The sequence below is a fragment of the Euprymna scolopes genome, chromosome 16, assembly GCF_053919585.1.
Source record: "Euprymna scolopes isolate OS-2025 chromosome 16, ASM5391958v1, whole genome shotgun sequence".
Lineage (NCBI taxonomy): Eukaryota > Metazoa > Mollusca > Cephalopoda > Sepiida > Sepiolidae > Euprymna > Euprymna scolopes.
Window position 1 is genome coordinate 111,346,099 of NC_136497.1, and position 27,578 is coordinate 111,373,676.

General features: G+C 33.8%; 1 protein-coding gene across 1 annotated transcript in view; it reads right to left on the minus strand.

Moving 5' to 3' along the window:
* Positions 1–218: 218 nt before the first annotated feature.
* Positions 219–27,578, minus strand: part of LOC145296053 (60S ribosomal export protein NMD3-like) — a 97,576-nt gene continuing 70,216 nt past the window's right edge. Inside the window, exons 12-15 of the mRNA XM_080142113.1 lie at positions 20,291–20,363; positions 17,597–17,700; positions 2,689–2,759; positions 219–434 (exon numbers count right to left, since the gene is read on the minus strand). Coding sequence (XP_079998239.1) covers positions 295–434; positions 2,689–2,759; positions 17,597–17,700; positions 20,291–20,363 — 388 coding nt within the window. The 3' untranslated portion in view covers positions 219–294. The remainder of the gene's footprint in view (positions 435–2,688; positions 2,760–17,596; positions 17,701–20,290; positions 20,364–27,578) is intronic.

The window sequence follows — 27,578 nt, forward strand, 5'->3', positions numbered from 1 at the left end:
ACAAAATATTGATGTATGTACCTGCAGTTTAAAACAATGGGATCAAATTATGAATTCATTATTTCAAGTTGTGTTTACAAAAAATAAATTTTTTAAAAAATCATAGTTCATCGGTAATCAGATTAAGAATACCAATTTATTAGTTGATAAAAAAAATAAAATGATCATTGTTTTAGATCAGAAATTTCTGATCAACAATAAACAAAAGTCAAGGAATATTTGTTTTTGCATTTATAATTTATTGTGTATTCAAATTTATATCAAAGCAAACAAAACACCAAAATTAACTGAGAATTACTCCAACATTTTTGCACCCTCTCCAACGGTCGGATCAACTAAAGTCAAATCATCCAACATTTCCTGTAAACTGATTTGAGGTAAACTCTCATCTTCAACATCAAGATCATCAAGGTCAACAGGAGTTTTGGTAGAATCTGAAAAATTAAATTAAAAACCAAAAAATAAGTCAATTATAAAAACAAAAATAAATACAAAGTTTGTTTTTTGTTTTAGTTTTTCCATGTACCTCGCCCCCAAAAATGAATAAAACAATGTACAGAAACTTACCACAAGGGTAGAACAATTTAAAAATCAATATTGACAAATAAGACTTTAATTTATATTTAAATTTCTATGTTAATGAATTTGTGACTACTTCTCACGTTCCTTTGACTTAAACTTTGTATTTATTGAAATGAAAAATGCAATAGCATTAACTGAACAATGTTTATATCAGCTGAAACATTTTGAAAATAAGTGTGACAATCTTGATTGGTTAAAAAGAGTTGATATGCTATAGAGACAAATGTTAAGATTCAGACAGTGGAAAAAGAAGGAATGTTAAAGGCAGGAAAAGAAAAGGAAAGAATAAGTTGATACTGTGTCAAATGTTTGTCAAAGGAATTGATAAAGAAATATTTAGTTTCTTCCTCAAAAAGGCCTTTTTGATTATTCTGGTCGGTAAAAATGGAAGAAGAGAAATATTGATTCGATAAATTTCTTTCGAGGATTTGTGAAATAAAAATTAGCTGTTTTTTTTTTTCATTATCATAATCAAAACATTAGATCCTTGACAGACATCTAGAACAAGAGAAATCAATAACATGTTATTCAAATAGTAATATAAGGCAAAAACCAGACCTACCCGAATTTTTTGAAAGTATGTCAAATGTTAAAAGAATTGCTTATCAAAAACTGAAAAGGCTACACACATCCACTGCGATAACTATTAATTAAAATTATCTGCCAATAACCTTTTCTTCTTGTGATTGAAACTTTGGTCATGAATTAAGCAAATACATTCGTGATTTTGAGGGACCAACTCAAATGGTAGGAGGAAAACCCGTCATGGCAGCAGATGGTGGGGGGTGGGGACGAAAATAGAGGAAGAATAAAAAGAAAAGAATCTAACTTAAAGACTCATTAGCTGCTTATGGTCTTGTAAAATCAGGATTTATTCTGATAATCTGAGATGACAAGGTGTTCTTGAAACTTATTAGTTGAATTCTAAATATGAGAGGCGGAGTTATGGATTCCGTTTTCAATGTAAGTCAGAACATCAAGAGCTTTGGAGAAAGAGACTCAACTAAACTGGACAGGACTCGCTCTGCTTGCCCACGAGAGTCTAAGTTGCTGAGAGATCGACTTTAAATTAAGGTTGATGAGTAAACTTGAAAATCACTCAGACTCACTCTGCTCTCCCTACTAGACTTGACACCGTTTAGAGACTGACCCTCGAACTTAGAATTGAAATCTATAAATTTGAAAATTATCCAGACACAAATATTAAGAGCCTAATTTAAAACTTGTTAAAAGTCAGAGTGTATAATTTTTGAATGATGATGATGATGATTTGATGATGATTGTCATTTTATTGAAAAAGACGTTGATACAAACTTTGGCAACCAGTGCCGGATGATTTGCCCTTTAGATCTTTTTACAACAGAAAATGGTAATTCGCTTGCTGGACAAGACCTTTTAACACCTAGGGTTTTCACCAGAGTAACTGCTGAGCACCAAGAGATCAACTGGGATCCATAACGTATGAATTTGGTGACATCATTGTTGAAGGAGGATAAGGGGTACAACATAAGATGAGAATAATAGGACGAATAATCCAAATACAAATTATGAAAAATTCAGACACAAACTTTGTGAGGTTAGTTATTAAACTATTAATTGAACCAAATTGTTATAAGTAAAATAACTAATGGTAATGTTTTAATCTCTATTTATAAAATTATTTGATGTAAATAACTTCCAAAACTTTCAACCTTTTAATATTATGAGGATTTGCTAAGAATTTTAGAGACAGGAATGGCAGCAATTTAAATGCTTCTAAAATTCCTGTCAGGTCACCAAGTAATTCATACAACTTTTAAGAAGAGATTAAAACAGCCGTCTCATTTTATGAAAAGTCAAAATGCACTCTGGTGGATGTAATTTCTTAATTAAATGTTTCATACTTTACACTATTATATTTCTTTTTTTTTTTTTTTCCCCCAATAAATAATCAATTAAGAATAAATATGTATAAATAATATGCAAGAAACATACAGGGCTATGATTTTGTAATGATCTAAATATATTTTGTAATATTTTAATTTGGAACATGTCCCTTTGTTTTGACATTTTAATTACCCCCCCCCTTGCTAATTTCATCAAAGTAACACAAAATGGTAATTCTACCTTTAAAGATGTTGATATTCTGCCTATAAGCATCATCTTCTTCAAGGTCTTCCAAGAATTCAGTGTATTCCCTTTAATAAAAAGAAAAATTGTGGTTAAATAAGAAAAACAAAATATTAAAATATGAAAAACTAATCTTTTCAAGAACACAAGTTGTGAATTAAAAAAACGTTACAATAAATAACAAGTCATATAAATAAAACTATTTTCTCATTTTGTTCATATGCTGATCATTTCAGTTAAACTAGCTCTACCTGTCTGGCGTTGACCAGGAGGCAGTTAAGTAACTCTTGTTTGTACATTTTTAAAATTAAGCTAGAAAACATCTATTATATTCCCTGGTGCTTGTGTAGATTGGTGATCCTTTAAACCAACACATTTCAGGTGAAAGCATTACAAACTCACATATCATGTTAAAATTAGTATAAAATTTTAACATGATATGTAAAGTAGAAAAATAATTACAATTAAAAATAAAATTTATAAAATTTTATTGTACGAAGAATTCCCAAGTTTCCATGGGAGATAAATGCAATTGATCAATTTCACAATCCACCATTTCAAAATACAAAATGTCAGACTTATTATTGAGGATTTGTTTTTTTGTTTTTTTTAAACTAGATCTAGTACAGCTATTATCATCTGTTTTGTAATTTTAGAAATTTATGTTTGTTTGTTTAACCAGCATATCAACCTTCTTTGGATCATTTAATGCTGTATGTAAGATTTAAATTTTTTTATGCTTTCAGAATCGATTTTCGCTGGGTATGTTTTGGTATAGTTTGTTATTTGATGGTTTTTATATTTTATGATAAAGATTTGCTTGTTTTAAGAAATTTAGAATGGTTTTAGGATTTTCTTTATCAAAGAGTTCTTTTAAGCTTGTAGCCTTGTAGAAAGTGTTGACAAATTTGTGAGATCATAGCAGTCAAGTAAAAAGTGTTTCATTGTATAAGGTTCGTGACATGGTATACATTTGGAAGTTTCTTTACTTTTTAGTATGTGCGTCCTATCCAGATACGTGATAAGACTACTTCTTCTTTACATGATTTTCTGGTATCTAGAAGGGTTTTTTTTTAAATATAGGAGTAATTTGGAAGAGGTTGTTGTTTTGGCAATTGTTTCAATTTTCTTGCATTTCTTTGTGATAAAAATGTTTATTGAATGTCTGTAATCCGTATATGGAACCTTTATGTCACTTATTTGTAGTTTTAAGGAATTTTTGGCCGCCATGTCAGCTTTATCATTTCCACAGGAACCGTAGTGACTGAGAATCCAACAAAAGAAGAAAGTTTTGTGTTGTATGATAGAATGGATCTTTTGTAACAGTTTGATGAGTAGGGGGATTGTTTAATTTTTGATTTTTTATTGTTTCTAATACTGGTAATGAGTCTACAAATATTATAAAGTTTTTGGAGTTTTGGTTGATGATAATATCTAGAGTCAGGTTTATGGCTGTAATTTCTGCACTATAGATAGGAGTTATTTGGTAACCTTTTCTGCTGAATAGTGTTTTCTGAAATAGCGGCACATCCCACTTTGTTTTGACCTTTGGAACCGTGTAAATGTGTGTCCAATTTGGGTAAGCATCCAGAATGTTGTTTAGTTTTTCTCTATAGTCTGCAGGGTGAGTATTGAATTTAGGATATATTGTCAGGTCTAGTACGACTTTAGGTTGATTTAACAGTCAGGGTGGGAGTTCTGGGAGATTTTCTCCGTGGATGCTAGTTTGATCTATTGAGTTGTCTGTAAGTGGTTTTATTGTTTCTTCCATGTAGAGACCAAAGGGTTTAATTGCATTTTCTTTTTGTTTGAATAGATGTGTGTAGTTGGGATTGAAAGTGCATTGATAGGCAGAATTTTTGGGGTTTGATTTTAGTTTTAGATAATATTGTAAGCCTAATTTTTTACGTCTACATTTTAGGGGAGGTTCATAGGCTTCAGCATATAAGCTTTCTATCGGAGAGGTTTTGAATGCGCCCAGGGCAAGTCTTAATCCTGTGTGATGGATAGAATCTAGTTTTAAGGTAACTTTTTCTGGTTAGACCATATACGAAGCTTCCATAATCTAGTTTGGCTCTTATCAGGGTTCTATATAATTTTAAGAGTGCTGAGCAGTCTGATCCTCACTCAGTATTTACTATAACCCTTAATGGTTGTAGCGTCTTGAAACATTTTTGTTTTAAATATTTTAAGTGAGGGATGAAGGAGAGTTTTTTAGCAAAAATAAATCCCAAAAATTTATGTTGGTCAGCTATTTCGATTTTTGTTCCTTTTAGATTGAGAATAGGATCATTGTACATTTTCCTATGATTACAGAAATGGACAAATTTAGTTTTGGTTGTTGAAAATTTAAAGCCATTTTCTGTCGTCCATTGTGTTAGTTTGTTTATGCACATTTGTAGTTGGCGTTCTGAGGTATGAATATTTTTGGATCTATGGCAGATTACAAGGTCATCCACATATAAGGAGCCATTTATCTCATTGTTTAGACAATTTACAACATTATTAATTTTTATATTAAATAGCGTAACTGATAAAATACATCATTGTGAGACTCCTACTTCCTGCATTTATGTGTCTGATAGGGTGGGGCCGATTCTTACTCTAAAACTTCTATCAGATAGAAAATCTTTTATCAGTATGGGTAGTCTGCCCTTTAATCCAAGGTTGTAAAGGTCTTTTATTATACCCTGTCGCCATGGTTTCCAGATACCAATTCAGTCGTTTATTTATCATTCTTTCAAATGTTTTGCAGAGCCAAGTTGTCAATGCAATTGGTCTGAAATTTTGTGGATCTGAATTGTCTTTCTCTGGTTTAGGGATGGAGATCACGATAGGATGTTTCCAGCTATTTGGTAGTTTTCCCTTGAACCATATTTTGTTGAGCGTGTTGATTTGGGAGGAAGTTGTTTCAGAAACTCATAATGTATCTCATCCACCTCAGTAGCTGTATTATGTGCTTCGTTTATGGATTTTAAGAGTTCATTTTTAGTAAAAGGATAGTTGTATTCTTTGTTGTTTGAGTTGAAATTTAATTTATTTATCTTTTTTTCTGTATCTTGTTTTGTCTTTTGGAAGGATTGACTGTAAGTTTTGCTGGAGGAATAGTTTTGAAAGGTTTCAGTGAGCAGATTCGCAATATTTTTTGTCTCCGTTATTTTGATGTTGTTTTGTAGGAGATGATTTTTTGGGGAGGATGAGTTTTTGCCCGAAATTTTCCTTACCATGTTCCACACTTGTTTGGGGTTTGTATTCGAGTTTATTTTATTTATATAGTCTTTCCATGATGTTCTTTTTGCTTCTCTGATAACTTTACGATCCATTGCTCTTTTTTGCTTAAAAAGGTTTAAATTGTACTTTTGTTGGTAGGGAGTTGAATTTTCGTAAGGCAGCTTTATGTTGGCGAATTGCTTTTTGGCATTCGTCGTTGTTTGTTAGTTCTACTACTTTTAGGTATACATTCATGTGTAATGGCTAGTAAAGCTTTAGAGAAGTATTCTATCGATTTATTTGGGTTTTCCTCCTCTGAGAGTTTTTGTTGGTATTTTTTTTATATTCCTCCCAATTTGCTTTTTTTATTTTCCATTGGGAGAGATGGGTTTTTGTTTCTTTTAGATTTGTTAAAATCACTGGAAAATGGTCGCTATCCCATGAATCTTCTAGAACCTTCTGGTTATAGTCCATGAGGATAGTAGGGTCACACAAAGATAATGCTGAGTAGGTGCCTGAAACAGGATGAAGGTATGTGTTGGATTTATTGTTTAATATAAACAAGTCATTGTCGTTAATAATTTTTTCAAGATTCTTCCCTTTCTTGTCAGAGTATGCAGATCCCCATATATCATTGTGACTATTGAAATCACCTAACAGTAAGAAGGGTTTGGGTAACTGGTTTATTATCTTGTTCAGCTCTGCTTCGTTTATTGGATCCTGTGTGCAGATATTTATAGTTCTGTATAGTGTGGCTGCTGCAGCACTGGCTTGAATATTAGTGTTTAGATCTATTTTGCTTTGTGGGATATTATTTCTAATAAGTATAGATACTCCTCCAGAGGCTCTCTGTTGGGTATTGTGGATGTGGTTGTATTGTTTGTAGTTTTTTATATTTATTTTATCTTCAGCTTTTAAAAAGGTTTCTTGGAGACATATGATGGCTGGTTGATGGTTTGTTATAAGAACTAATAAGTCATTTATGTTGGGTTTTATACCCCGGCAGTTCCATTGGATGATTTTTTGGGTTATGATTAGATTTTATGTATTTGTTTTTAACTTTTGTCAGTCGTTGGTGTCTGATCTTCAATCTTCCATGTCCATTTCCTCAAATCTGTTTTGGATTGAATCTCTTGGCCTGGAAGATGAACGTGGTCTGTTTATTTTGGTTTTAGCTTCTTTGTTGCTTGGTGGTTTGTTTCCTTTTTCCTTCATGGGCACTTTTTGGTGTCTGTTTTTCTTTTTCGGTGAGAGGGGTTGTTTCTGTGGGTATTGTAGCACTTTGGAGTTTTGTGGGTCTTTTGAGTTTGGGAGTTTTGTTCAGTTTTATAATCTTTATTTTCGTTGTTTATTTGTTTTATAGTTTTTTGTTTAATTCTTCAATTAGTTCCCTTACTTCATTGAGTAATTTCATGATGTTTCTGGTTTGATGTTTAATAGATTTGCTTTTTTTTTTTTGTTTGGTTATTTGGTCCAGTGTATACTTTTTTTTAATTATTTTTAAGTATTTCATATTTCCAGCTAGGTTACGAGCTTCTTGGAAGGTTATATTTTTTGTATATTTTATTTTAATAATTTCTTTTTCTTCCATTTGTCGCATTCTTTTGAATTTGCACTATGGCCTTTTTGGCAGTTAATACATTTTGGATCTTTTTGGCAATCTGTGTCGGTTTCATTTTCTCCACACCTCATGCATACTGGAGAGCGTGTGCACCGGTCTCGATGATGTCTGTACCTTTGACAGTTGTAGCATCTGAAAGGGTTTGGTATGTACGGTTCTATATTTATTTTTTCATATCCTATTTTGATGTTACTTTGGATTTGATGGGTATTAAAGGTTAGAATATAAGAGTTTGTATCGATGGTTTCACCATATCTTTTTAATTTGGATCCTTTTTACATCGGTAACGTTTTGATGTTTTACGTTAATTTAATTTCTTCCAAGGAGCACGGGGATAGTTCTGAACTCCTGATTACTCCTTTACTAGTATTCGGCGTTTTGTGGGAATAGATTTTTACTTTTTGGTTGTTAAAAAGTCTCCATTTAAAGATTTCTGTGATATGTTTTTGGTTTTCTACTTCCACTAGTACTGTGCCGTTATTTAGTTTTTTGACCATTTTTGGTTTGATACTTGAAAAAATTTTCTCTATTTTGAAGGGAGACACTTTTGTTATCGGTTCTCCTTTGGTTGCTTCAATAATTATGAAAAAAGGTAGATTTTGAACGAGATTTTAATTTTGTGATTCTGTTTCTGAATCTGAACGAGATTTGTCTGAAACTTCACAATGGTTTCTTTTTTGAGGCTTTTTATTTGCCATTTAATAAAAGGGGGGCAGTCGGTGTATTCTAATGCCCCACCGACAGGGCCGGTGGGGAAGTAGGGGAAGAAAAAAAAGTTGTTTTGTTTTGCAACATGATACAATAATGACAAATGAAAATTGGCTTTGTTTGACTTTGCAGCTTAAATGCTCTTCGGGTCTGACATTAAAAATCAGACAAGGTAATGTTAGGCAATTCAGAAGTATACCTGGACTGGTATCAGGTGAAAATCTCGCCTGGATGTAAAATGTTCTGCTTACCGCACCGGACCTCCTGTTTTAGTTTAAAAATAAGCAAACTGGCAGGAACAAATATATACAAAACTTTTGTACACATTGTAATTTTTGTAAATATATTTTGCAGAAATAAGTAATACTTGATTATATTTTGCATAAAATAATTTTTTTAAATACAAGTTTTTTTGGGGTTTTTTTCACGGTTTTGAATGTTTTTAGTACAATAAAAATATATTACTGTATTAAATATTTATTGATTTGATTATATAAAAAGAAAAATCCTTTAATAAACACAAATTTCGTATAAAATATTGCCAGAGTAATTTTTTAAACTGACGCCAGAGGAACTCCTGCCAGTATTTTCTGGAGCAATATCAAGAAACTAGTGCTGAAAATTTCAGAAGTTGAAGTTACCTGCAGGAGTTCCTCTGGCATTATTTATATGATTCCAAAAATAAATGAGATTTTATTTAAATAGATATTTTAGTACCATAAAAACTGCATAGTATATATTACACTTTAAAAAGCTATTTTAAGAAACTGCATTTAAAATAAATTAAGATACAATTTTAAAATATTGAATTTTTTTATTAGATCAATTTTATAAAAATTAATTAAAAATAATATTTATATCATGTTTACATTGTTTTTGTTTTTAAAAGAAAAGCTTGATAAACAATAAAAATCTAAATAAAAGTACATAATGTTCATAGTTCATAAAAATTTGTAAATTGATGATAAAAAATCCAAGGGCAAGTAACCAAATGTGAACAACTGTGAAAGTAAACAGGACAAAATCATTATCTCATTTCATTTGAATAGTTCTTAAAAAAAAAAAAAAAAAAAAAAAAAAAAATGGATGAAGCTAGTATTAGAAAAATTATTTTTAATGCTTATAAAAAAAAATCCAGGAGCATTACATAATCATGCCCTATTGTTAATTAGCATCACCTCCTTTATCCTCCAGATCACAGTTTTTATTTTTTAGGTGATGAGCTGCACCTGTTTTCATGTGTAATCTATTAATAAGATAGTGTGTGTGTCACTTTGTGTGTCACGCTTACATTTAATTGTTATGGACTTCCATTTCTTGTAATAAAGAATTTTCCCAAGGATTCTTCATAAGTTTTGGTTTTGATTATAGCTTTCTAAAAAGAAATTAATCAGATCACATTTTATTGTTCATAATATTGATTGGACAACCCAAAACTTTTACCCCCATTTAGATACAATTACCAATTCTTTTCTAAATTTCAAATTCTGATCTAATTACAAATCTTATTCTAAAACAATTACTAATTCTTTTTAAATTTCTAAATATATTAGAAATTTGTTGCTTTTTAAAAACATGTTCAAATTACTCTAAAACCCTTGTATAATGTCCACATATATTTCTGCAAATGTAAAAAAATACATTTAGGGAGGGAAGTATATTACATGAGTAAATCTTTCTAAATACTTCTTTTTCTCAGATGTTTCTTATAATTGATTAAACCTAGCAAACCAATTAAAGATTTCTTTTAAAACAAAGAAAATTTTTATTAGTTTGTCATTAATGTACAATATGCCATTTGAATTTTTTTCAAAATTAATTGAAAATAGTCAATTTATATGCAAATTAAGATGGAACAGAATAGTTAATAAAGCCTCTCGCCATTTTAAGAAGGAGTTTCTAAATGTTACCATTTCGAAAATCATTCTAACACAAGGAGGGCAGAGGTTGTTTTTGTTAACTATGCTGTTCCTAACCTTCTATCAAGGAATGTTGATATTTCCTGCTTAATTATAGAAATTTTGTAACTTATTAATAAGAGAATATGTTTAGATGAACTCTAGAATAATTACTCTATTTACCATAATTTACTCATAAATTTTTTTTAAAAATCAAACCTAGTTCTTAGTTTTGTACTGTAAATAAAGAATGGTGGTTTCATTTTCTTTTTATTGAAAAAAAAAAAAAAAATAGTTTTTGGAATTAGAAATAAAGTCAAATTTTTTCTGATTCCATACAAATTGTGGTAAGCATACCAACACTAGTTTTTAACATGCTACAGATATTTGGGGTTAAATTTCATAAACTATTATGAAAAACTATAAACTATTATAAAACACTATAAACAAATCTAGACTGCTTATAGTGTAGCTTGATAAACACATCAAGTCAAATAGGTTTAATTTGTTTTGGTAGGCCGTTCTAAACTGGAGTCGACTAACTTCATTCAAAAAGATGGAAAGTACAAAATAGGATTCCAAAAAGATGAAAAAATCACATTAAAAACAAAATGTCACAGGCAGACTCAGAGTTTGGTTTGGTTTTACGGCATATCAACCCTTTTTTTTGTTATTTAATGCAGAGTTCCATAATTTGGATTTATTTTTTGTTGTTGTAGGTTAGATATTTTAACTTATTCAGTAAATCAAGTCAGCCTTTTTTGATCATTAGGTGATGTGAGTTTTTTCTCTTTTTTTTTGGGGGGGGGGGAGTTGGATTCAGTTAAAATTATATTCTTTTGTATAAATTTACTTTTTTCACAAATGTTAGTATTTTGTTGGAATTTATTGTTTTTAAATAGTTCTTTCCTACAGTCCACTTGGGAACGCTGATCATGCAGTGATAATGGTTGAAATCTCCCTAAACTCTAGAGCCAAAACCTAAGAGCCATTGCTCAATACAACGAGAATCGATGGAAATAGATGACAGATCCCTCCCAAGTATTTTAATGGTGAATGCTCCGACGAACTGCAAGCATTTGTACCCCTTCACGTAAATACCCCTGACAAGCAGCTAAATCCCACCCCTACACAGTAGAGATCCCTAGATGTAAGAGAGCTTTCTACTCCAGTAGTTTCTTCCCCAGAACTTTGGAATTCCTTCCGGGTCCCTGTTTCCCCAACTGTACTGACATGCAGAAGTTCAAGTGTAACATGAACTAACATCTTGCTGCCCAACTCCCTACATAGTACCCCTGTAGCTTAGGTCCCTGATAGTAGCCCCCTACATCAAAGTTGCAATGTGCCTTGTTTGGGGTGAAAATATAATAAAAAAAAATAAAATATTGTTGACATTGTAATAATTTTGCCAGATATGCATGAGATCATCACAATAAAAAAAGAAAAAAAAAGTGTTTTACCATGAAGTGTTCTTGGCATGCCAAACATTCTGGAAGGTCTTCTTTTTTTTAGCAGGAAGGAGTGGGTTTATGTGCATGTTCTTCTATCGTGGGTTTGATTTTGAAAGAACAATGGAACAACTGTCAAAAAAATAATTTTTGACAGTTGTTCCATTGTTCTTGCCATTTCTTCATAAGATTATTAATTAGTTGTTTGTAGTCAGAGTGTAGAATTTTTATATTACTTATGAGTTTTAGTGTGTTGTTGGCAGATATGTCTGCTTTTTCATTGCCATGAATTCCAAAATGATGGGGATCCAACAGAATTTGATATTTTTGTTTTGTAAAAAAGTATGTACTTTTAGTAATAGATTGATTAGTAGCGGATTATTTAAGTTTTGGTTCTTTAAGGATTCAAATCTGAAAAGAATTATAAATTTGTTGTGGGTGAGGTCAGTAATGAGGTTTAGAGCCAGATTTATAGCTTTGGCACTAAAAATTAAAGCATAGTCTAGTAGTCGCTTTGCAAGGTAATGTTATTGGATACTACTCTGCATCCAGTTCTGTTGCTGTTTTTGGAATCAGATATGCTGATGATTTGGGTATTTTTCCTGAATGTTAAGGAGTTATTCTTGATAAGTTAGTAGATGAGTGTGATTTTTTTTTTGAGCTTGTTTAGTTCAAAGACAATTTTAGGCTGTTTTAGTAGCCAGGGTGAAAGGCTTAGTTGGTTGACATCATGGATGTTGGTGATTGTGATACTTGCGTCTTCCACTAGTGGTTTCATACAGAGACCAAAAGGTTTTATAGCTTTTACTTTTTGGTCAAATAGGTTTTGGTATTTGGGATTGAAGATGCAGTTATGGGCTGGATTTGGTCTTGTGATTTTTTCCTTCCTAAAGTAATCTAGTGGGTTTGCAATACAGTTGTAGGCAGGATTGTCTGGGCAAGAGAGAATTTTGGTCAAGTATTGTAAGACTAGTTTGTTGGATCGAATTGATAATGGGGGAAGTTCGGAAGGCTCCCAGCCTGAGACCCTGATGTTGAACGGTGTCTAATGGCCAAATAAGTATAGGGTTTACCATTCTTGCCATTGTTTTGCACACACAGCTTGTTAGTGCTATGGGGCGATAATTGACAGGGTCAGATGTATTCTTTCCTAGTTTTGGTATGGGAATGACTGTGGCTTGTTTCCATATAGCTGGAAGATTGCCGTTGATCCAGATGTCATTAAGAATGGAAACTAAATAATTTAATGGTTGATCTGGTAGTTGTTTTAGGAATTCATATGTTATCTCGTCCCTCAGCTGTGTTATTGACTTTTTTTAATGAATTCTTTAGTTCATGAATGGTAAAAAAGGTTATTGTATTCTTCCTCATTATTACTTTTAAAGTACAGTTTGTTTTTTCTGATTCCTGTTTGATAGTCTGGAATTTTTTATTGTAATTTTTGGATGATGAATTATTTGCAATAGTATCTGCAAGCATGTTTGCCATGTCTTTTCTTTTTTTTGGGGGGGGGGGAGGGTATTTTGTTATTGGTTATACAGAGGTGGTTGAGAGGGGAACTGGTGTTTTTTCCTGATATTTTCCGTATCATATTCCATGTGGTTTTGTCTTTGGTGTTATTGATTTTGGACACAAAATTCTTCCATGATTCCTATTTGGCTTCTTTTATTGTTCAGCGTGTTTTAGCTTTGCATATTTTAAAGTTGTTTAAATTCTGAGTTGGTTAAATTTTCTTACTGCAGCACGTCGTAGCCGGATAGCCTTTTTGCAGTCATCATAAAAACGATGATACGTGGTTGATTTTATTTTCGGTATACATTCCTTAGCTATTGAGATGATAGCATCTGTAAAGTGAATGATCGGGTCTTTCTTATGTTTTCCAGGTTAGAGTTTGTGTTTGCATAATAATTTGAATTAATCCCAGTTAGCTTTTTTAAGGTTTCAGCAAGGAAACTTTTAGGTTATTTCAGGACCAAAGTGTTCTAATGTTATTGGGAAGTGGTCACTTCCACAGGTGTTCATATGCACTGCCCAGTTGTAATCCATAAAGATACTAGATCACTTATAGAGAGGTCATTTGCTGAGTATGAGCTTGTAGCTTAGTGAATAAAGATTGTTTTTTTTTGTTATAATATATGCATAAGTTGTTAATATTTTCTATAATGATTCCTTTTTCATCTGTGCCTAAGCATTCCCAACTAGCATTATGACTTAAAATCACCTAATGATAATAATAATAATAATAAGAAGAAGAAGAAGAAGAAGAAGAAGGGGCGAGAAAGTTAGTTTATAAGTTTTTCCATTTCTGTTTCATCTATAGGGTCGTTAAGAGGTAGATAAATGGAGTAGATTGTAACCGTTCTATGTAGGATGGTTGTGACGGCAATTGTGCTGTGGTTTTGTTAATGAGAATGGGTGTTTCTCCAGAAGCTCTATTTGGCTTATTTGTTGTATGGTTTTATTCAGTTAAAGAGATTGATATTTTCAGATGGTTTTAAAAAGATCTCTTATAGCCAAATTATTGTAGGGCAGAAATCTGATATTAGTAGAAGTAATTCATTCCGGTTGGCTTTTAAACCTCTGCAATTCCATTGGATTATTTTGTTGCCCATAGTTTAGATTTTATGTATTTGATTTCCTTTTGTCTTTTTGTTTTATTGAGAATAGGGGTGGTTGTTTTCTACTATTTGATTAGGGTGGGGGGTCCGTCATCTATTTCCATCGATTCCAAGGTTTTAAATTTATTCTAGACTGTAGTTCTTGTTTTTGACGTGGAGCGGGATCTGTCTCCTTTAGATTTTTCATTTATTTTCTGTTTGGTTGACGAGACATTTGATTTTTTCCTTTTCCAGGGTGTTTATTCATTTAGTCTTGGGATGTTGTTAGTTTTTGTGGGTTTTTTTATTGTGAAAGTTGTGTTCGGTTTTTGAGGCCTGGTGGGATTTTGCTTTCAGCTGTTTGGGAGTTATTTTCAAGTACAGCTTACGTTGACGGTAGGATAGTGATTCCTTTTGGTTCTGTGTTTTGTTGTTTTTGGTTGCACTCATGTACAATCTAGCTGATCCTGTCATGGAGGTTGATTCAATGATTTTTCTGGCTTCAGTAAAGCTTATGTTTTTTGTATATATTTTAATCCATTTACTCTTTGATCCAGTTTTGGCAGAGAGGTGAGTTATGCTGGATAGTATTTACCACAGTTTGGGCATTTTATGTTTCCTTGGCATTCTGTTTCCTGGTGTTCATTACTGCTACATTTCGGGCATACTATTTTCCTGGTGTAGTATTCTTTGTAGTGGCTGAATTTTTTGGCAGTTTAGGCAGCGAAGTGGTTTCTACTTTAATGTTAATATATCCAATTTTGATTTCAGTTGGTGGAGTGGGAGTATTGAAGGTTAATATGTATGTGTTCATGTTTATTGTTTGTTCGCTTCTTTTTATTGTAATTCTTTTGGTATCTATATCTTTGTTTTTGTTAGGTTTGTTTTTAGTTCTTCTAGGGAGCAGTTGTTTAATTTGACGACTCCTTTTGAAATCATGTTGAGGGTTTTGTGAAAGTAGGTTTTGATGTTTTTATCATGGAACTTTGTCAATGTTAAAATTTTTTGGTATTATTTTTGGTAGCTACTTATACAAGTAAGGTTCCATTTTTTAATATTTTTATTTGCTTTGTGTTTAGATTTTTGTTTATAATTTTTTTGATTAGGAATGGAGACATTTTGGTTATTTGTGTTTTGTCTTGCGATTCAAAGATAATATGTTCAGGTAAGATTGTATTTTCATCTTCATCGCTTTTTGTTTTTGAATGGGGTCTTTGGATTTTTGGGAAGCCATATGAAGTATTACTTTCTTTCATTATCTTTGCTCCTCATCCTCATTGGAGCCCTATATTGAGAGATGGTTGGAGGGAACCCATTTGCCCAAGCATCTCAGGGATATAAGGATGATATACTTAAGCAGTGAGTGTAGTTGTTTGTGACAATTTCCCTGGCTCCAGCAAGGTATAATAAATGGTTTGTTGTTAGTAGCATCTTGCTTCATTATCTAATTGACCCTTGCCATCACTTTCTAATATCAGTATGCATTTTTTTTTTTTTTTTTTTAAGTATATGTGTTTGTGTGTGATGTATTTGTATTTATCTTTTTGTGAGGGTTTACTGTTATTAGAGCTTGTCATGACTAGCTTATTGATCGGGTTGGGTCTCTCTGACCACCTGTCTAGCCAAAGTAAGGGCCAAAGTGGAGTGTTGCAAACTCACGGTTACTTGGATCCGAGTCGTGAGGTGCTCAGCCACAGGATCCCATTCTAGAGCGTTACAGGTTGCCACCTATGGCCAACAAGTGGCTTTTACTCTCTGCAAGGGGGAAGGGGGGAATGGTGTATTCTGGAGCCTCATAGACAGGGCCTTTAAATGTTTAAATGTTTTATGTTTCAAGGACTTTTACTCTCTGCAAGGGGGAAGGGGGGAATGGTGTATTCTGGAGCCTCATAGACAGGGCCTTTAAATGTTTAAATGTTTTATGTTTCAAATTCTCCAAGTGTTGCATCCAGTCATTTTGTAGAAGGTTTTTATACTTCAAGCTTTTTGTATCTTCAATTGCTAGTTTGTTGTGTTAGGTTTGGTGGTCTTGTAGTGGATTTTGTTGTTTTTGTTCTCTATCCTGCAGAACATTTGTAATGGGAGAGGTAATGTTTGGTATATTTTAAGTTAGGAAACCAGTCAGGAAGTGTGGGAGATAGAAAGGGAAAATGAGGAGAAGGAAAAGGGGGAAAAGGTGGGTTGTTGTTTTTGTTTTTGCAAAACATAATTAAGTTTGCAAAAGGAAGCAGAAAAACAAATAGCATCAATGTAAGGCGCATTTCGTCTCAGGAAGCCAATATCTTCAGACAGTCTTATCTTGTAGCACCAGATTCGTAGAGAGAGTGAGATTAAAAAAAAAAAAAATGTTTTTATTACAATTTCACCCCAAACAAGACACATTGCCACCTTGATGTAGGGGGCTACTATCAGGGACATAAGCATCAGGGGTACTATGTAGGGAGTTGGGCAGCAAGATGTTAGTTCATGTTACACTTGAACTTCTGCAAGTCAGTACAGTTGGGGAAGCAGGGACCCGGAAGGGAATTCCAAAGTCTAGCGGTTCTGGGGAAGAAGCTACTGGAGTAGAAGGCTCTCTTACATCTAGGGATCTCTACTGTGAAGGGGTGGGATTTAGCTGCTTGTCAAGTTGGTCGGGGGTATTTATGTTGAGGCGGTAAAAGTGTTTGCAGTTCGTCAGAGCATTCACCGTTAAAGTACTTTTAGAACAGGCAGAGGGGTGCAACATTTCGTCGATGGAACAGAGGTTGAAGCTTAGATGAAAGTTCAGGACTTATCAGATTGGCGACTCTCTTTTGAACATTGTCTAGGAGCGATGGACTAGTGGCAGATGCACCAGCCCAAATATGACAACAATACTCCATACATGAGCGAATGGTGGCCTTATAGAGGTACAGGATACTTTTGGGCGTTAGTAGCTTTCTAGCACGGTAGAGAGAACCTACCTTCTTTGCAGCGGTTTTGGCAATACTCTCAATGTAATTGTTCCAACTCATGTTTCCTGTGAACGTTGGGCCAAGGAGCCTAAAAGATGTACTTTCAGATATAGATTCATTGGCCATTGCTATTGGTGGTGGAGAAGGTTTCTTGTAATTATTATTTACATGACAAATGTAAGTTGGGGGAGCTAACTACGTTCTGGTGTGTGAGGGGAGACGACTTTTCTTTTCAATTAGATAAAAATTATTTTTAAATAGGATTTTTTAAATTTCATCTTAGAGTATTGCATTTTTAATATTTGATTAAAATAATTAAATGAGTAATTAATAAAAAGATGACATTAACGCAAGAAATATCTCCTAACACACAAAGTTGTTTTATAATATTAATATAGAAGATGAAATATTAAGATTTTTTTCAAATATTAATATCCACTTTACATAAAGTTGCAGTGAAAATATCTATAATACTAAATATACTTACGCGCCATCACTGGTTGATTCCACAGGATTATTAAAAACATGTCTAAGTTTCCAGTTACGTCTTCGGTTTCTTCGACTGCGGTTATACACCTTCTTCACCAGAATCTGAAAAAAAAAAAAAGATTTTTTTTTATCAATAAAAACCACAAACTATATTTATACTAATTGAAAAACAAATTTCCTGAAGAGAAATTTCAGTACTAATAAAAATATTTTTATCACCTTTCTCTCTGGAATTGGGTACAAAGAAAAATAGTGATTTTTATTTTCAAACCTAATATAACAGAGTTTATAGTTTAAAACAGTTTTTTGTTTTTAATCTAAAACTTGGAAAAAATAAAGATATTAAGCAAAAATTGTCTTTAATTTCTTTTGTAAAAGAATTCTATCTGCAAAGATATACGCAAGTTGATCATTCCCCCCACCCACCCCTCAACTTTAAAAAATATAGAAGATAAATATTGATCTTACTTTCATGTGCAATGCAACAAAGTGAAGACCATTTCATGAAGGACATGATTATACTTCTGTGCTTGGTTGTGTAATTTTGCCAATCACTAGTGTTGATAATACCTCATTTCAAATCCATATATATATACACACACACAAATATTCATATAGATAAGTATTGTCTATTTGTAGCAATATGGAAGTCAATTCTTTGATCTTAGCAGATTATCCAAACAACAGCTCATCATGTAAGCAGCTTTAGTTTTGTTGGTTTAATGACACACATCATAATGCTTGTTGCTTGTAAAACATAACTAAAACAGCATTCTTTGTGGGAAGGAGGGGGGGAGGTCATCAGCAAGACATTGATAAAATCGCTATATACACAGAAAATCTTATCAAGTGACAAAAAGTGATTTATCAATGTATTTTGTTTTTATAACATTTTATTGGTGAGATTAAAAAAAAAAAAAAAAAAAAAACAAATATCGTAAAACCATGACTTTTTTTTCATTAAATTTTCAAAAGTTTTAAATCTGTGAAACAGAAGTTTTGAATTTTTTTTCATATAATTATGAAATATATGTCCAAACCATGACAAAGAAATTTTACTGATAAAAAAAATCAGTTTGTGTTTATTCACGTCAATTTAATGTTTTCACTTATTGTAGTATCAGCAGCAATTTTTTTGTTATCCGAATTTGTAAACAAATTTGAAAACTTGAAAATATGAAAAATGTTCTTAAATGTTTAGTTATCATAATATATCAAATTGAAACAAACTATATTCACATGCTATTATATATATATATATATATATATATATATATATATATATATTGTCGCGAACCAATATCAGTGAACACTGTATTAATGGTGATGATGATGACGGTGATGAGGATAGTAAACAGTAACATAATTGGTCGAGATCCGGCCAATCAGATCAAGTTTCACTTCTTAGCCATGGTCGAGAATCGACGATAAAATAAAATTAGTTGCAGAATTTGGGAGAGGGAGATAACAGCGTATATTGACGGCTGGCCGCACTCCAAACTTCAGGTTGTAAACCGTTGGATATAAAAAAAAAAAAAAAGGAAATATATAAGAGGATGACAAATGACTCCACCAGTTACGGTTAGTAAAACTTGAATGCGCGTCACACCCATTTTGTTCCTAAGAATATCGATAATTTTCGTCAACGTATTTATTTTCAAGTGCAGCTATAAAAAAAAAATATAAATCCGCGCAAGACACACAAACAGTTATATTTGGACTTTTTCTGTATTATCATTTTCTTTATTATTTGAATTTTGAACTGTTGCAAGATCTCTTGCGAAGTTGTACGTGTTATGTATATACTAAATTTTCGCTGTTGGATTCGAATTTAAACTTCACCCTGCTGTACCTGAATGGAGACGTACTTAAATCCGAAGGAAGAAAATTTTAATCACCAGAATTAAAGAATAATAATAACAAAATGAATTAATAGCTATAAACCTTATCGGCTATAGATTCCAAGGACAATCAGCCTGGATCGGTGATGGTCAAATATAAAGAATGAACATCTGATATTGGTTTCGCGAGATTCTCCTCCCTCTTCATTCGGGCTTTGTCTGAGACATCGAAGAGGGAGTATTTTGTCACAATATATATGTCTTTCTCTGCATTCAAATGTATTTCAAATTGACTTCCAAAAAGTTTTGTGGTTCTTTTATAAAATAGTGGCTCCTTTGAGTTTTCAAATTTAATTCTAATCATCTAATCAATTAAAAAAAAACAACTATGTGTGAAAACACTAAAAAAATCTTGGCATGAAAAAAAACATTTAATTTAGAGTAGAGAGGTATCAATTTTGCATACAAGTTTAATGTAAAATGATCCCCTATTTCCAGTCCACTCAAGTCTTTTAAAGTAGTTATAGCCACCACTCCCATTACTTTGATATTTTTTCATGCTGAAAAATTATTTTAACAAATTATTTATCCTAGCACTAACCCTAAATATGTGGAGTAAGCTCTCCTGCTAAGAAAAAAACAAAAACAAACAAACTTTCTTAACCCTACCCTAAGTCTGAGTAGTAAACCCAGTTTCAACTAAAACCCATTTATAACCACACATAATTGCATAAGAAAACATCCTCATAAAACTAGTTTTTATATTTTTGTGATGATGATTAAGTAAAATGCAAAAATCTTAAATATACAACAGAGTGTATATTAAATTTTAAAGACTTAAAATTACTTACCACATCTGGTATTTTATCTGGATTCATTTCATTAAGGATGTTGTTGTTCACATTTGAAGTTGCTAAATGTAAGCTGGAATAAATAAAATAAAATCATGGAGCGTCATATGATACATGTAAATCTTTTTTTTTTTTTTTTACATAGGCATCACCACATTATCAAGGCCAAGAGGCCACTCAAGGATAAGGGTTAAAGAGTGTACAGTAGAAATTGGACAATATAGTAATCATTAGTAATGAAAATTTGGTAAATTTGATAACTTATATGGAACGGCTCATCAAGAACTTATTTACGTTAGACTTGAAGACAACCATATTGTAGTCAGCCGGAAAGCAGGAAAACGGAAGACAATTACACAGGCGTGCAGTTCTAAGAAAGAAGCTTTGTTCATGGAATCTACGTTTAGGTTTAGGCACAGATAAAGAGTGGGGGGAATTATTGATAGTGTTTACAGCTAGACGAGTGTTTCTTGTGAAAGTTTGGCGAGGGGGGACCATAGATTGAAGCTCAGTCGAACACTTTCCATGAAAATAACGATACATCAGAGACAAACTCGCAACATCTCTTCTGTGAGATAGAGGCTGTAAGGAAGAGAAAAGGACATCTACGAGGCTACGAAGCCTATTTTGAACTCTATCAAGGCAGAACAAGTCCTTTCTAGCAGCTCCTGCCCAGATGTGGCAACAGTATTCCATCCTTGGACGTACCTGGCTCTTATATAGATAGAGAATAGCATCAGTAGTGAGATATCTACCGGATCGTAGAAAGATCCCACCATTTTTCCAGCGGCCTTGGCAACAGATTTGATGTAAGTGTTCCATTTAAGATCAGGAGTAATGGTCAAGCCAAGAAGCTTGTCAAAACTTGAGGCCTCCTGAAGACGAGAGCCATTCATTTCAATTGATGCCAGATGTGGATCAGAATGTTGATGATGTAAAGAGAGAAGCTTGGTTTTAGATGCATTAAAAGTAACCAGCCACTCCTTTCTCCATTGTACTACGTGCTCAAGATCAGAGGAGAGAGAATTGGAGAGAACTTGGTCGTTTACTGTCTTAGATGTGCTACCATAAATGGTAGTGTCGTCAGCATAAATGTCTACAAATGATGTAAGGATGTGATTTGGAAGATCATTAATGTAGATCAGGAAAAGAGTTGGGCCCAGGATGGACCCTGAGGAACACCGGCATTAATACTGTGAGCTTCTGATTTTTGTCCCTCAACTACTACTCTTATGAACTTTCACAATTAGTATTTTAAACATTTAAAATATAAAGTTATCTTAATTGAATTTTAAAAGTCAGACCCAAATAACAATTTGCCTTACATATCAATACTTCATTCAGACTAAATCTATTTGTTTGATCAAACATTATTAACATCAACATGTGTGAAAAATAATTATTCCAACTAAGAAAAGTTTTAGAGTAAGAACATCTCTTGAAGCATTAGAGGGAAAGAAGTTATTTCCTTTGACTTCTGCAAAAATAAATATTGATTGATAAAATTTTTTGTAGACACTAGCTTGTTTCGCTGGCTCACTATCACACTTTATAAAGTTTACTACTTGAAATACTTGAAACAAAAATTTTAAATAACATAACTGTGTTGCAGTTATTTAAATTTTGTTAATTTCAATACAAATTTCTCTTTTAAAAATGTTCATAAAAGAAACACGAGAAAAAACAATAAAATTGCTAAAAGGTTTTATAATTTTGAAATTCATGCATTCTTTTTTCCCGGGATCTGGATGCATTCATTGCATGTCTGAAGCATTATGGTCTTAATGGGAGATTGGAATACCATCATTGATCCCAAGATAGACGAGGTTTGGGGTTAGTTGGAGAGGTACAAGACTAGCCGATCTGATGGCTAGATGTGATCATGTTGACAAGTTTTATGTTGATCATCTGGATTACAAGATATGAACAAACAGTGTGCCTTACTCCCCAAACAATTATTTAGATAGTCAGTTAGAAGGGGTAACATATACCATATACTTTATATCATATCGTATGTTCCACTTTCAAGGTCAACAGCCCGGTTGAACTTATGAAATAAGCTTAAATTAGCCATGTATTGGAAGTTGAATATGCTGTTGCTGGAGATATGGGACTTCTGGGAAAAAACTACAACTACTTATCTGATAAACTTTAGTTATTGGGAGTAAGTGGTGGATAACCTGAAACCTAAGATCAGAAATGTTTCCACCAAATACCCTTGGGGTCTTGCATTAGATAAGACTATGATAAAAAAGCATTTAGAAAAGAAACTAACCAAGTGGTAACTGGAGAGGGATACTGTAGACATAGAACCAAGATGCAAGGCTAACAAATGTTACAAGTTGTGATGGTGCGTTTCCAATATTTTCTTTAAAAATTTCTATATATTTAATTAGAGATTTAATACTGGAGTGGTTATCAAGGGTCCTTGTGCAGGTCTTATAGGCAGCCATTTTTTGTTCTAATTTAACAATGTAAACACTAGGTTTATTTTGAAGTAAAAAAGCTTTAATGTTTAAACACAAATAATCTTATCAATAAGAGTAACTTATCTTGTATTTGATAACATTTGTTTTTCATCTCTTTTTTTTACTGTTAGTTACAGTAACAAAAACTCAAATCTCATTCTTTTTTTTTTGGTGTATGGGTACATTTAAATGTAAATATAATTATTTTTTTAATTCAACAAACTTCTTAATGTTTTCCCTTTATACATTTTACCTAACATTTTGATAACTGTTGAGATTTTCATCTATATTTTTCACATGTGTCCGAAGTGAAAAAAAATATAATAAAACATTAATTATTATGAAGCCGAGGGCCAGATAATGAACGTCAAGCCGAGTCTGTGAAATTGAGAAAAACTTGTTCAGAGGATTTTAACTCTTTTAATAATCAACTTTCTGAGAGTTAGCATAAATATGTTTAGCAAATAGATGCAAAAGAGTTTACTCAAAACAGGCAAATAAACTCTAGAATATTTACTTTGTTTCCTATAATTAAAAAATAAAAAAAGTATATAAAATATAAATATATAAATAAATAAATATAAATATAAATAAAATATATAAATTAAACATTAGACAGTTAATGCTAAATTTGGGAATGGGATTTATCACCTTTGGTTCTGTGACCCTCAATGTTGTAAATTTACAATTAAAAAAAAAAAAAAAAAAAAATACATCTGTGTTTGTTTCATTTTTTGTCAAGAAAAAAACTTACAAGAACTGTTTTGGAATCTGGAATGAGGCAAAAAATTTTCCAGATTCTAATACCACAAAAAGATTTTTTTTTTTTTTTTTTACACGGTGGTCACCATTTATCAAGGCCCGGAAGCCACTCAGGGATAAAGGTTATTGCAAGTACAGTACGTTAGTGTGGAGATTTGATGAAGTGTTTACTTAAGGGGGCGGTTCATTAGGAATTTGTTAACGTTGGACTTGAACACATCCAAGTTGTAGTCAGGTGGGAAGCAGGCAGACGGAACAGAGTTCCACAGGCATGCATTTCTAAGAAAGAAGCTTTGTTCATGGAATCCATGTTTTGATTTAGGCACAGATAAAGAGTGGGGGAAATTTTTTACAGTGGATTCAGCTAGACGGGTGTTTTTCGTGAAAGACTGGCGAGGGGGGGACCAGAGATTGGAGTTCAGACGAGCACCTGCCATGGAAATAACGATAAAACAAGGATAGGCTCGCAATCTCTCTTCTGTGGGAGAGAGGTTGCAGGGTAGAGAAAAGGGCATCCCCCACTAAGCCACAAAGTCTATTTTGTACTCTGTCAAGGCAGGATAGGCTGTTTTTAGCAGCTCCTGCCCAGATATGGCAGCAGTTTTCCATCCTTGGACGTACTTGGCTTTTATATAGATAGAGAATTACATCAGTAGTGAGATATCTTCTGGAGCGGTAGAAGGATCCCACCATCTTTCCAGTGACCTTGGCAACAGACTTGATGTACATGTTCCATTTCAGATCAGGAGTAAAGGTCAAACCCAGAAGCCTGTCAAAACACGGGGCTTCTCCTAGACGAGAGCCATCCATTTCAATTGATGCCAGATGGGGATCAGAGCGTTGATGATGTAAGGATAGGAGTTTGGTTTTAGATGCATTAAAGGTAACCAGCCACGTCTTCCCCCACTGAACCACGCGCTCGAGATCAGAGGAGAGAGAATCAGAGAGAACATTGTCATTTACAGCCTTTGATGTGTTGCCGTAGATGGTTGTGTCATCAGCATAGATGTCAACGAATGATTTAAATATGTGTTTAGGGAGGTCATTGATGAAGAGAGTTGGGCCTAGGATTGATCCTTGAGGGACTCCAGCATTAATACTGCAGGCCTCTGATTTTTGTCCATCAACCACTACACTTATGAGCCTACCAGAGAGAAATGATTTAATGATTGAGAAAACATTTCCAGTTATACCGTAGCTGGAAATCTTGTGAAGTAGACCCTTATGCCATACCTTGTCGAAGTCCTTTGATATGTCAAGAGCAATCGCCCTAGAGATTCACTAATCCTGTGAGATATAACCTTAAGCACATCTGCGGTAGATCTTGCAGAGCGGAAACCATATTGTGTGTCACTAAGAAGATTGTTTTTGCTGAGGTGCTTGACTATTTCTCTATTTAATATGGATTCCAGCAACTTACTCATAACACACAGGAGACGTATTGGTCTGTACTGAGAGGGAGATGACTTATCACCTAAATTCTTAAATACAGGGCAAACTGATGAGGTTTTCCAGGGAGGCGGAAAGTACTTATCCTTAAGGCAGCGCTTAAGCAGTTTCGTAAGTATGGGAGCAAGTTCTGGTTGAAGCTTTTTTAACACTATAATTGGGATGCCGTCAGGGCCAGTTGCTTTACTGGAGTCAAGGTTCTTGATTAGCTTGGCGAGCTCATGCACGGATATTTATGTTTCCTAGCATGTTCTGTGTTATAGGAGGAAATACGGGGAGTTGATGACCTTCGTCGCATAGGGCAGAATTAGCTGCAAAGTTCTTTGCAAATAGTTTAGCCTTGTCTGATGCTGACGAGATGACCTCTGGTCCATTGATAATGGTTGGGATAGAACGCACACTTCTGTTCAGGATCCTATTTGTTATTTGCCAAAACTGGTGGGAACCAAGCCGCTGATCAACTACCTTGGATTTAACAGACTGGGCATATAGCTCTCTTGCATTTTTTATTACTTTTTTACAGTGGTTGCTGGCGTTCCTGAAAGCAGCTTTAGTCTCAGTGCATCTATTATGTTGGTAGTTATGGAAAAAGTGCTTTCTGTGCGCGATAGCAGCAGCACATTCTGGGGAGAACCATGGCTGGCTGTTAGGTTTTTGTTGGAATTTTTTAGATGGTATGAACTGGTCTATGCCTACAATTAACCATTCGGTCAGATCTGATACTATAGAGGACACATCCTTTTTAAACATGGAATGCAGAGGTAAATCAGATATGAATGTACGGAAGCTATCCCAGTCAGCCATAGAGTATCGGTATACAGTACGGTGGAGGGATACGTCAGGGGACTTATTACATTTCGTTTTTATCTTAACTGATACGACGGAGTGGTCGGAGGATCCTAGAGGAGAATGAACGGAACATGAACATAGCTCAAGGGAAGTTGAGAGAAAAAGGTCTAGGAGGCTTGCATATTGACCAGTAGTATCGGGCACACGGGTGGGTTCGCGAACAATCTGAGTGAGGTCATAAGCAATGGCAAAATCATGACAAAACCTCCCCTCATCGTCTGATTTGAATGGGTCAGCCATTCCACGTTATGGACGTTGAAGTTACCACAGATGTGGATGTTAGCCGAGGGATGTGCAGACAAGATGTGGTCTATTTTCTCAGATATGCTCTTAAAGATAGTAACTCCGCTGTTAATTATGAACTCATCTAGGGAAGTGGTCGGCCCTATTCCAGTTTCGCTTAGAAATAATATGTTCGGTTTCGTCTCCTGTAATTCGGTTTCATCTCCCGTAATTCGGTTTCATCTCCCGTAATTCGGTTTCAACCTCGGGAAGGTTGGAACGTAGACCCCTGATGTTGGAGAAGGAGACCTGGTAGTAGGGGTCTACGTTGGAAGATGGGGTTCTAGATTTATTCGAGTTTTTTTTCTGGAGATATTTCATGTTGAAGTTTTGGGATTTGTGGAACAGGTCGGCATACTTGGTTAGAGCAGTACAGAGAGGGAAAGTAAGAGAGAAAAAGACAGGAAATTTTTTTTTTTTGTAGCACATGAAAAGGTAAAGCCGTAACAATTACCCACTAGTATGGCATCGAGAGGCCCCACCAGAGACTACTGCATGGTCCAGAATCCATTCACCAAATGGCAATACAGCAGTCCCAGTGCTTTGCGCCTGCTGATAGAACAGTCTCCTTAGTGGTTAATCCAAGGTTCGGGTCCCTGACTATCAGGCGGATAACGTCAGCCAAGACAAAACGTTTACCTCCAGCACCCTTACTAGTGACATGGCCACAAGGATAGACATAGAGACAGAAAAATTTCCGACATCTCAGACTATTGTTCACCAAGTACTACCGACCTTTAAGCTCTGCCTGATTCAAATTATCATCTCAACAATAGTTACAAGAGTTAAGTAGTTAGGGTTAGGCTAAGGAAAGTTTCCAATCAAGCTGTAAATTCTGACACAGATGAGTGCAAGGAAGTTTCCTAGCATCGCTCAGATTGGAAAAGTCAAGCACCCGGATGGACATACTTTGGTATCAACTCAGGTGATCTATAAGGAATTTCGGGAGCATTTCAAGAAGCACTTAAGAAGTTCACTCTTCTTGCCTCGATGCAGCTAAAGCAGCCAAAACCTTGCAAAGACAAGGTTTTGGCTGCAACAAATTGCTAGAACTTGATCTGCCCTACAAATTGTATTTGAAACCACTTCGCATATTTGTACCAATTCCGATAGATGTTTTATGAGGGTTCTATCCAAGATTAAGTTGCCAGAGTAATGTTCACATTACTAAAGAAACAGAACCACACTGATAACTTGGTTCAGTCCAAATGTTTAACAAGATCGACCATCACTTCTTGGCATCAGTTTCAGAGACCGTCGGTTTTAAACCAGATTTCCACAAATGTATCTTGGTTCTGTATCGGTTGTCAAGAGCAATGATGAAAGTAAGCAGAAAACGTTCACAATCAGTGATTGTGGATGTTTGTAGCTTACTATATATTCATCTGGTATTTCAAAATCTTAAAATTAAATAAGCATAATCCAGTTTGATGCTAATATAGTTAAAAACTGTCATTTATTCATTTTATCTTGAATTG